Source organism: Parus major, chromosome 28 (genome assembly GCF_001522545.3).
Source record: "Parus major isolate Abel chromosome 28, Parus_major1.1, whole genome shotgun sequence".
Lineage (NCBI taxonomy): Eukaryota > Metazoa > Chordata > Aves > Passeriformes > Paridae > Parus > Parus major.
Window position 1 is genome coordinate 366,626 of NC_031797.1, and position 12,286 is coordinate 378,911.

A 12,286-nucleotide genomic window follows, 5' to 3' on the forward strand; every position below is an offset into this window, starting at 1 on the left:
AGTGTGATTGTGTTGTGTCAGTATGTGTGAGTGTGATTGTGTTGTGTCAGTATGTGTGATTGTGTGAGTGTGATTGTGTTGTGTCAGTATGTGTGATTGTGTGTGTGTGTGTGTCTGTGTGTGTGTGTGATTGTGTTGTGTCAGTATGTGTGTGTGTGTGTGTGTGTGATTGTGTTGTGTCAGTATGTGTGTGTGTGTGTGTGAGTGTGATTGTGTTGTGTCAGTATGTGTGTGTGTGTGTGTGTGTGTGATTGTGTTGTGTCAGTATGTGTGTGTGTGTGTGTGTGTGTGATTGTGTTGTGTCAGTATGTGTGGGTGTGTGAGTGTGATTGTGTTGTGTCAGTAGGTGTGATTGTATGTGTGTGTGAGTGTGATTGTGTGTGTGTGAGTGTGATTGTGTTGTGTCAGTATGTGTGATTGTGTGTGTGTGTGAGTGTGATTGTGTGTGTGTGAGTGTGATTGTGTTGTGTCAGTATGTGTGATTGTGTGTATGTGAGTGTCTGTGTGTGTGTGTGATTGTGTTGTGTCAGTATGTGTGTATGTGTGATTGTGTGTGTGATTGTGTTGTGTCAGTATGTGTGATTGTGTGTGTGTGAGTGTGATTGTGCCCTGCCCAGATGCTTTCCTCTCTGGAGGCACTTTTGGGAAGGTAGTGTCACCTGCCCACCTCCATCTGACGCTACAATTTACCAACATGAAACCCACACAGAAGTACATGCAAACTGTTTGCCCAGTTCAGTGGACAGAGGCAGGTCACCTGAACATTCATACATGTAGTAAGGAATGAGAGGAACTTTCATCCCAACAGAATAAACAAGTTATTAATAAACAAACCACAGGAAATATTCAAAGGAGTAAAACTGTCTAAACCAGTACTGTAATTTTCAAAAATCTCCATAACAATTCAGATGTAACTGCATTTTGAGAGACTCCACCTGTCAATGAAACCCCCAGGAATTCCAATAATAAACTCTACAAAGCTACTATGTCACATCAGAGAGACATTCTGTCTACAGACTGCACATGGTGACAGAGAGCAGGTGGAAGGACAGCATCCTCAGTGGGCTGAGGCAGAAAAGGATTTACTGTCTCCTATTTACTGTTACTGTTTACTACAAGTTATCAGAGTGCAGGGAGAGCTGGCTTTTCATCCAAATGGAGGCAGAATAAACATGTTTTACAACTCCTTTTTCACTGTTTCTGTGAATATTTGTAACTATATGGAATGCTATAAATAAATAATACACATCCTTTTCTTCTTTTTGAATTAGGTTTTTAGGCAGGAGTTTTGAATTACATGTGGAGTGTTAAATGGAGCACATGCTGATGAGCTCAAAGTTGATGCCTAGCCTATGGATACATGCTTTCAGATAGATGAATACTACTCCAGGGATTTAATGATTTCTTTTGGCTATGTGGCTTTCCTGGGAGAAACCAATTCCTTACACAAATAGCAGAGCAGCCTCTTGTAAATAAGGCATTCCAACCAAGCTGTGGAGAATCCTCCTTTTCTGTGGAAACCTGAGCCAGGACTGACATTCAGATCTGTCTGACCGGAGATTTATTTTGTGCCTCCACATAACAAGGAGAATTTCCACACAGCTGTTTTCAAGGCAGTTTTTGTTCTTAGCTCACAAGCTTCCACCCCCATGGAAGGGTGCTGTTTGTGACTTTCAGGATGCTGAAGTCAAATGACAGCAGAATCAAATCCAGTCTGTAGCTTTTGAAAGCAACAGTGTGCAAACTAGTTGCAGAAAAGGTGCAGCAGAAGGAATCTCCTTGCAGAGAGGCAAAAGGAAACTATGGGAAAGGGAACAGAAAGGATGCCTTTTTAGTAGGTACTGAAGCAGCAGCAAAGTAGTAAGATGTAAACAGCAGAGAGTTTTTCAGGTTCAAATGTGTGCCAAAGCAGGATGCCAATCTGACAAGGTGAGGGAAAGTCAGAAACAAGGGCCCAGTAAGGAATAAAGGTACAGCAGTATAAGGAGACTTGGGATTGGAAATAAGGGGGAAAAGAAGGAAAAGTTTTTGTAACAGAGGAGCAGTAGAGAATTATTTCAGAGATAAGTGGGTCAGGGAAAACCCAAGATGCTCTTTGCACAGGGACAGAGGGCAGACAGGGAGCTGAGATCTCTTTGCATAGGGATGGAGAGCAGACAGGGAGCTGGGATCTGTGCAGGGATGGAGGGCAGGGAAAGGCAGTGAGCTGTCTGTGGAGCTCAGCTCCAGTGAAAACCTGAGATCATGGCTTGTGCTCCTGCTCACCAGGCCTCACTGAACTTCTTTGACAGGCTGGGCCGGTCCATGTTCCTCCGTCGCCGGAACCACTTTTCCACCTTCCTCACTGGCAGGTCACATTGCTTGGCTAAGCTGAGCAGCTCACCCTGGAAAACAGGTGAGGCAGCAGGGTCAGATCCAGATTCAAAGGTCTGATAGGGCAATATCTCATCTGACCCACCACAGAGCCCAGTTGGAGCCCCTGGCCAGCCCAAGTCTGTTCAGGCTAAGGCATCTTTCTGAAAGCTGTCTGTTCCTAGTGTAAAGATCTTGGATACTAGAAAATCTTTCCATTCCCCTCTAATCAATTGCTTAGAAATGCTAATGTTGACACTTCTCATTTCTTATGTGAACTTCCCCAGTTTCACATGAGTTTGTTGCCAAATCACATCCTCACCCTGTCTTCAAGGACCAAATCCCTCAAATCAATAAACAGCACTGCAGCTTAAATAATTTTTTATGGTTTCACACTGAATCTTGTCATGCCTCTCACCATTCTGATTCAGTATCATGATGGATGTCATGAACAGATGCAACATCATTTTCCTGCTGGATATTCTCCTTTTGTGGTAAACCTGTTAGGGGTAATTCTTCAGTATATAACTCATGGAAATCCTGCAATTACCTTCCTTCTTGTCCTTAAGCTGTTATGAGTTTGGCATACAACATGAAAAAAGGCTGTCGTGTTTTATATTCCTACTTGGAAATGTCATCATGGTTATTTATTAAGTAAATAAATAAGCTTATTTTTTAAGTAAAGCAATATTTTTTTCATGGAAGGCATTTACCTGAATTGGTATCTTGTGAGAGTGGCCTACATACTTTGAGCATGCTGTACAAAAATAAGTTCATTATCAATTTTCAGATATGCTGCTTTCAGATATGCTGTTTTTTGAGTTCTGTTCTGGTGGTGGAGACAAATGGAGATGCTAATTTACATTCTCCAGCTCTCCATCATGAGGAATTCCTCCCAAGAAATGGCTGCCAAGAACTGCAAAATCTCATCTTGTACTGAACAAGTAAAAGCTGCCTCTAAGCAGTGGTTTGAGAGCTCAGGGGAGAGGAAGGAAGCCAGCAGACTGGCTGAGGTGTACCTGGTGAGTGGAGACAGCCAGGCAGCAGTTCCTGCTCCACCTCATACTGCTGTCTCATGGTGAGGATCTGCTCCAGCATCCCAGATGTGCTGGGAGAAAAGCAGCACTTCAGTGCAACGAGGCTGCAAGGAGCTGTGGGAAAAACCTGGTGGCAAAGCCAGGTCTTGAGTTAGATCTCTGCCACAGAAGCAGTTATACTCAGAAAGATTTGGATTTTGGGGACAGAAAGGCAAGTGGAAGATCAGGGACTACCACACTGACAAGTGTCCCTTAGAACACTCCTTCCCACTGCTGCAGAGATGGGCTGGCTGCACAATCCAGATCAATGCCTATGTTTTCATTTTAGCCTCTTTTCCTTTATTTCTAACCTGGTACTGCATGTCCTGGGGCTCCTCATGCCCCACTGCAGCACAAACCAGCCTTGCCAAAGCAATGTGTTTGGAGTAGGAATGTTCCTTGGGACTGGAACTCATGGTGAGGCCCCTGCTCACCCATCCTTGATAATAGTTCACTGCTACTGTTTCAAGGCCAAGAGAAAGCCTACAAAAACAAGCTGAAAGAAAATCAGATTCCTTTCCCTACCACAGCGTTCACACACAGGGACTTCACTGACCAGGTTAAATTCTAATATTGCCTGACAATTCACAATCCTGCTAGTGGTTTTTCCCATCAGCAGCAGCCATTTTAACTCTGGATTATCTTGCCAGTTTCTTGAAAATCACTCTTCTTAGCCCTCAGGGGAAAACTACCCAGCAGTTGTGTTAGCAGGTTTCTGAAGCCCCTCACAATCGCTGTGATGATGACCAAGACTCTGGTTTCTTGCAAGGCCAGTCTCAAACTCATGGATTGCATGACAACAGAATGACCCAGTCTAGGACTAGGAGATGAAGCAAGGCACATGGGCTGAGCTGCAGGGACTAGCAATGTGGGAGCTCAAAGCAGATGATGTGACTAATTTTTTACAGGATTTGCCAGTATATGGAAAGAAGCCATCACAGAGTGGCTGAGGTTGGAAGGGACCATGGAGATCACCTTGTACAATGGGCCTTGCTCAAACAGAGCCACCTAGAGCCAGGTGTCTAGTGTGGCAGTGGCCTCAGGGGAGACAAAGAGTTCCATTGTCCCACCCCAAACCCCTTGTGAAGGGCGGCCCAGGTGCTCTGACTGGGTTTGAGTCCCTGGGGGGTTCTCCCTTGGTGTGTTTCTAATGGTTCCTGACCCTGAACTCCACCCTCAAAGGTGGGGACCCTTGAGAGTTCTGTCCCTCAAAAACCCCTGCTGTGCCTCTGTCCGGGGCTCTCTGGTCTGGACCTGACTTTGTTCCCATGCTGAATAAATGGTTTCATGAACGGGAGCCCGTCTTGTTGGTGTTTTATGCTGGTCCCCAGAATCCTGCTGCTTCACTGGACAAGATCCTGAGGTTGCTGGCCGCAACAGGATATAAATTCCACAATCTCCCTGGGCCCCCTCACAGTAAGAAAGTACCACTGCTGTTCAAGGCAGAGCCCCCTGTGTTGCAGTTTGTGCTGTGTAGATGGTAAGCAGGGAGCAGGAGCAGTCACTGTTTCTTTTGGGAGCACAGTTTCCTCCCAGGTGTTCAGAAGCAGAACTCAGAGCTGATGGCATTGCAGGAGGGCCCTCTTGGCTGGCTGCTCTCGGCTAACCAGTGCTACAGCATTTCCTTCATTGAGCTTCCAGATGTGAATGGCATTGCTAAACTGAAGATTCCAAATGGGATTTTCTTTGGCTAAAGACACTAAATCTACAGGAATGCAAAGGAAGAAGGGACTCACCTCTTTAGGGTTCTTGCGGCGTGTACTATAGAATGTTTCCAGCACAGGGTTGGGCTGAGCTTTTGGTCTCTGCTTGTCTCTCACGCCCAATTTGGTACTGAGGGGCAGGGCTATGGCTCTGCAAAAGAGAACATAAAAGGTCAGCCAAAAACAGAACAGTGATTTTTGATTTTGCACCACTTTTAAAACATGATGTGTTGCCACTGAAGATGAATAGCTCACACGGACACAGGTCGAGGTGTGGTGAAAAGAAGAGAGAGTTTATTTTTCCTCCCAGGATTTATAGGCTTGTGACCATGGCCAGGGATGGGATGGGCAGGATAACACTTTCTCACTGCACTGGCCATGAGAGATGCCCATCACAAGACGTGGAACAGAAAGAATGTACACATATCTATGTTTACAGTTACTGTCCTGGAAAAGTCTTTAGAAAACCATGTCAGCAAGCTCAGAAGCTGAGTTTTCAGGGCAACAATGATGCAATACATAGGAGCTGCCTCCCATATGTGAATCCAAACATGAGTATCATGTGGAGCAGGTAAAATCCCAAAATTACAGTAGAAACTGTTGGACTTGTACCCTATGCTCTGATCTGTGATAGTCAAAACTACATTAGGCTGGCAAGTGCTGTATCCTCCTTTGTCAACTTCTGAATCACCAATCACGTCTCTAGCTTGCTTGCAGCTGATGGGGAGTACCACACTGATGATAAGGCCTAAATGTTGTTCCCTGCTTGATCTAGAACATGGAACATCCATCACATGCATCTGAACTAAGGCCTTGGCTCAGATCAAGAGGGAAGCACTGCCAGAAGCATAGTATTAATGCAGAAGAAATGTCCTGCTGAAACAGGAAGCCATTTGGTCTTGAGTAATTTACCTCTATATTTCCTAATATAAATCAAACACAGTTGCAAAATGAGGACATGGCAACTAGAAACCTTGTCACAAGGAATGGATGTTTGCACTAGCTGTGCATCTTCAGTCCTTCACAGTGAAATAAAGCAAAACAAAACAAAACAAAAAAAATCTGCATCAATAGAAAGAAATTATCCAAGGAAAACTGTTCAGAGAATTCCTGTGCTCAACAAACTCAACTCCAGTACCAACACTCCTCCCTACGTCAGCAGCAGGAAACATCCTCATCGAAGGTGTGAAGTGAGATCTTGCATAAATGACACAAAGAGGAAACTTGTCAAACAATTTTTTTTTTTAGAAAAAAGACCCAAATCATCTGAATTTTACTTGAACTTCTCAAGAATTAGCTTTTCTTATTAATTGCTCCCTTTTACACACTGCCACTGGGAAAGTGTGTCTGCGCTACTACAAACTGCTGCTGAAGCTGGTTTGATCTGACACCACCAAGCAGAGGCAGTGAGTGCTGAGCCCCACACCTGCTCTGCCTGGTCACTCCTGCTGTCCAGGGAAGTCCTCTGATCAGTTCTCTGTAATGATCTGGACATAGAATAAGATTTTTTTTTCACTTTGCTTAGAAAAGTTGCAAATGCAGGTGTTTAAAGGTGATCTATTTCAAAATAGTATGGGGTGTATTTATGGCTGTGATTAGCTGGTGTGGTTACCTGTTGTTTCTGCTAGTCATGGAGCTTATGCTCTGTATGCATGTCTTTAGGGACTATTTCAGGTCCAACATCCTTCAGAAGGGTCTTTTAGAAGTTTTCTTTTCAAGAACTCATTTCTTAATTTAGTTAACAAGTATTAAAAACGATTTTATAAAAAGACCTCGTACCTAAGGGATGATGTAACTTCTGCTAAACCACAGAATGCTCGTTCATTTTACTCACTCATATAACAGCTCATTCTCACTTTTCTTTTGCATAGCCAACCCACCTGCCTGTATATCAATTGTTCTTTGTCATCATCTCTGGGAAATTTCTTTGGCATCACTGGCTATAGGAACATTCAAGGATGTACCAAGACCAGTAAAAATGATATATTTCTACCATAAAAGAAGGGCCAGGGATAAGTGTGCTTGCTGGCAATGCATAGTGATCACAAAAACATGGAGATCAAAAAAGCATTGAGTAGTTTCAGTGAAATTTAGCAGCACTCTGGCACTACTGCAAGATGGCAAAGGAATATAGCCATCACTGGGAATTCTGGGTTTTGGTTCTGACACCTGTCAAGGAATGTTTTAAGTGCATCTAAAGACTTTTTTAACATGAAGTGATTGGTTTAATAAGGGTGATACTGGACCAGCAGGTCTTGTGCTAAGAACAATAACACAGTATTTCAATAATATCCATAACTCCACTGAAGCTGAAAAAACATCTACTTTAAGCTCTGCTCTGGTTCTTGTATTAAGCAGTTCCTTGAAGTGGGCCTGATCTTTCAAAGATTCAATTCTATTGTTGAAAACAACCTTATTGTCATTTCTTATCAGGCCACATTGGGAACTGAAAGCTATGAAATTTTCCAGATGCATTAAAGCAAAGAGAATGTTTCTGTCAGGTGTCAACACAGCTTGCCAACAAATTTACTTTTCTGAAAAATTAAAGTGTCCTGACCAATTTCTTAATTTGGTTTAATCCCTGTTTCTCTATATTTCTTGCTGATTTCTTATGGTCATAGCATAAAATCTCACTATAACAGAAACAAGCCTAGTTGGCTTGTTTGACAAGTGGATGAACACAGGGTGTAACCAGTTACAATTACTTTGTTGTTGAGGTTTTGGGTTTACCCATGATTTATGGAACCAATCCTACTTTTACGAACATCATTGGGAAATCAAGGCATGAAATTCTTCCTAAGGGACATTTGCATGTATTGTTTGTATGCTCTGATGCAGCTCTCAGTTAAGTCCTGTTCAAAACACAGCCCAAAGAGGATGATGCTTGTACTGATTTCAGCATCACAGATATGTCATCTCAGTGGTAGGGACAGCCTCATCATGGCACTTTATCAGCTCTCTGCAAGACAAAAGGGTAAATCTGAGGACTAAACTGTACCCCTCTCAGAATCAGACACAGGGAGATGATTCTCATCACCAGCCTACTTCTCCATCAGTGAGCATCTCTCATTCCATGGTTTACATGGCAGAGGTCTGACCAAGGCACTTTATTCAGTAATCACAGAACAAACTGAAAAATCTGCTGAAGTTCAAACTGAATGGGTTTATAATGAAGGGGCTTAAACTACTATTCCCCCACCTTTCAAAGTGGACTACAATCCTGCAGAGGCTTTCAGAGTTAGTGTGAGACACAAGAAAATTTAATGTTGGGGGTGGATTTTTTTTATTAGTTATAAGGGTGCCACTTGCAAATACCTTCAAGTACTAAGAAATGCAGAACCAGTGAAAGCAGCAATCTGAACTTCTGTTCTTTGAACTGCACTGTCTCTTTAGCCTCCGGCTTTCCTTCGGCATAGAGCTATCATTCTGTCCCTGCTGTAGGCTCTGCCTTCTCCTGCTTGCAGGAGAAGGTTTCACACCAGTTAAACTGACTGTTCCATTTGGTACAAGGTCTGGATTCACCACAGTGCTGCTGTCCAAACTGAGTCAGGTCTGTTTTCAGTTAAATGCTGCAACATGTCCCTCATCTTTGCACCAAACCCTGCCTGTAAGGCCTGAACAGGATACTGTTTCCAGATCCTTCCTGATTACTAAACAACAGAAGGCTTTATGCAAAATAAACTTTAGAAAGGTACATTTCTAAATAAAATACTCAGAATTGGTGTCCTTTCTTTCTTCTGGTTTTGACTTCAAGTATCTATTCCTGAAAGATCAAGAGTATCCATTTCTTTAAATGTACAGCTCATGGCTCACATCTTGCCACCAGCCTCCCACAAAGACACCTAGTATTTCTGACTAAAATCCTCTTCTAGTGAAATCTAGGAGCTGTGTGGATTTAAATTCACTGACAGTTCCTTTCAATTGCACAACATCCAAAAATCCCTGGGCAAGTCCAAAATCAGACAATCAAAAACTGTATGTAAAGTCTGGTTTTCAATGGCTTTACTATCCCTCAAAGCACTTTAGTTGCCACATTTTACTAACTATGCAGGCAAGAAACACTTTTCAATATTCCTTCAGGATTCCAAGGACTTGATTTTTATTGAAATAGTCTTAAACATTACATAACTAGAAGAGAAGCCAACATCCTTGTATGGCTATGTCCAGTGAAAAGTTCTGCTGAGGTATAAAGCTCCAAATTATGGTTGCAGGACATATCTCCTACTCACAAGCATAATCTGGAAACACTGAAGAAACAGAGGAGGTTCCCAAGTTATAGGTCCTCTCTTTTCTCAGGACATCATTAACTGCTTCCCCCAGTTCCTGCCTCAGTACAGTGGCCTAGCTCAGCACAGCAGTAGTAATGGGCTTTCTATTCTCCAGGACTGAACCCACTTTTTCCCACCTTCCTCAGCACAAACCAGCTCACAGGGGTGTTGCTTCACCGCCTGTGAGCTGTTTCTTCTCCCCCAGGGCTGCACCCACAACCTCCTCAGCTCTCCCAGGCCACACCCAGACATTGCAGGTCCTCCTCCCACAGCCACCACCTCATCCCCAGCATAGCTGGCTCTTAGAAGGATGTTGCTGTCTCAGTTTTCCCCAGTTCAGCCAGCCAGTGCAAAGGAGAGGGAAATCCATCCTTGAGGAAGCAGATTCTTTCACAAGTTTAATGCCCAAAAAAAGGATGAAACAATTGGTCCCAGACTTCCCCTGCCTCTTATTATTTACCTGGATTTCTGACAGTTAAATCACATTATAACATGTCTGAAATCCCAAAGCAGGCACCACCAGGAACTATCTAGAAAGAGAAAAGCTCAGTACCCAGTGCACAGTTGCAAGTAATAGCTGGTGGTGGCTGAGGGTAGAATAAATTACCAGAGGGCAAGCTACAGCCACCAAACCCAAACCTATCTACTAGTTACAGCCACTCATTTTGATCTGCAGACCAAGTGTACAAAGATACACATAGGGTTATCTACACAGAAAATGAGAAATAAACACACATTTCCTTCTGCAATTCTCAAACTTGGTGTCAATTATTTTAAACAGGGCCAGTCCCACTGTTTAAAGATACAGATAAGGCAATGGAGAAACTGAGGGCTGGATTCACACCTCACCTTCCCACAGGAAGCTTTCTTCTCCAGGATGAACTGGATGTGAAACACTAATGATTCAGAATGAGAAAAAGTCATGCTGAAATAAATGACTGCAGAGTTAGGACAAACAAAAATATAGCTCAGAACACTGGCTTGTAATTTGCATAGGTAAAATAGTGCAATGATTATAGGTTTCCTGCACCTGTAAAATGGGCTTGTGATGTTATCTTTTTCAAGGGTGTGACATGCAGCTTTTATTTAATGAAGTTTGTGAATCAAAACAACTTTAAAATTAATGAGTAAGACCAGGCCTGTAGAAACACTCCCAGCTGAGGCAGCACTTGGGAAAGAAAAAATCTTTTTACTTGGCCACTGGCATCTAAAAGCAGATGAAAAAGATATTTAGATTGACTATAAGTGGTGTGCATGAGGTAGGCAAATAAAGGCCAGAGTCCCAGAAGCACAGAATCGATGCTGAAAGGGGCCTCAGGAGATCACCCAGACCAACTATGCTGCTCGAGCAGGGCCAGCTCCAGCAGGCTGAGTGGGCTATGTTCAGCTGGGTGTCATGAATCTCTGCCCATGCAGACTCCTTCCCCCTTTGGGGAAACTGTTCCAATGTTTGACCACCCTCACAGTAAGAAGAGACTTTTAGTATGTGCAGATAGAGCATCATGCATTTCTGTTTGTCCCCATTGCCTCGTATCCTGCTGTGAGCCACCACAGGGAAGTTTGACTCCTCCGTTTCCCTGACCATGTCTTGCACTGGGGAGACATAAATTGGCCAAGTGCCAGTCACTGTGGCACATGGATTCAATTTCCAGCTCTACACCAGAAGTGCATCCATGTCACTGACCAGCAGGGCCTGCCTGAAGGAGTACAGAGTCCAGCCAGGTTTCACGCATCAGCAGAAAAGAAATGTGAGTCACTTGTGTTTTAATGGCTACTTAGAGCACCTTGGTTTCCACATGAGTAGAGGTAACCAGGATGCCTGTGTCCGCAGGAAAGTGCATGATAAAAACCATGGAACTTATGGAATGCATAAACATACTGTTTACAAAGAAGAGATTTTAATTCATCCTAAAATTATTATTTCAGTAATTATCCACACATTTAGTTTTAATAAAATGTCCCAACTTGCAGCCAGTATTTTTACATAAAAACATTCTTACAGGAGAGCTCTGAATCATTTCAACTTCTATATGCTTTTCCAAGTACCCTTGTGTCACAGAGAATCTGTAGAAGAAGAATCTTTCTAGTCTACAGGAAAATCCATTTCCATTTTGTTGTGCAGCCACTTTTCAAAAAAGAATGATAAAATGTTTTTTAAATTGTCATTTTACCCATTTTCTAAACTTAAAACCATTGAAGATTTCAAAAGATTACCTCTTCAAAGAGCTACTAAGAATACTGGGTTTTGAATATACTGAAAAACAATTAAAGTGTATTCAAAATCATGAAAGGGGACTTGCTCTGCAGTCTTGACAATGGTTAATCCTGTAGTAAATTTCAGTTTTCCACCAGCAAATCATGTGTCACCCACCGATCACATTACCTACTGACCAAACTGAATAAACAAATGGCACCAGTTCAGGACTTTAATGAAACTCAGAATCAATGATACCTGCAGGATTTCTTGCTATACCTTCATCATAATCCCAAAATTTTCTGTCCTGAATTGTAATGTGTAAAACACTCAAATGGTTCTGTCCAGAAAGCTCCTTCAGTCAGAGTAACTACTTGTGCCAGCACTGGAGGATGATATCACAGAGTTTGCAAAAAGCAGCCCCAAAAGCAGATCTGGTAGAATGGGAGGAGCCGAAATCCTGGCCCAGCACTGGGGGGTCTGTAGCAACCTCAAGGTAGAGGAAGGAGCTATGAATGCCTCTCCACAGCAGTGGAGGGCAGCAGCACTGCTGAGCCCACACGGTGGTCAGTACCACACACACCCTTGTGCTGGGCAGGGCTGATGCTCAGGGCACAGGACTCAGCCCAATCTGATGAATCTTGTTCAGGATTGTCTATCAGGTGCAATACTCCAGATCCTCATCACCCATGA

General features: G+C 43.1%; 1 protein-coding gene across 7 annotated transcripts in view; it reads right to left on the bottom strand.

The window, feature by feature from the left end:
- LOC107215532 (ceramide synthase 4-like) overlaps nt 1-12,286 on the bottom strand; it is a 46,738-nt gene that overhangs the window by 14,150 nt on the left and 20,302 nt on the right. For all 7 annotated transcript variants that reach the window (XM_015651748.3, XM_015651752.1, XM_015651751.3 and 4 more), the window contains 2 exons: nt 5,165-5,282; nt 2,266-2,384 (listed from right to left, as the gene is read on the bottom strand). In XM_015651748.3, coding sequence (XP_015507234.1) covers nt 2,266-2,384; nt 5,165-5,282 — 237 coding nt within the window. The remainder of the gene's footprint in view (nt 1-2,265; nt 2,385-5,164; nt 5,283-12,286) is intronic.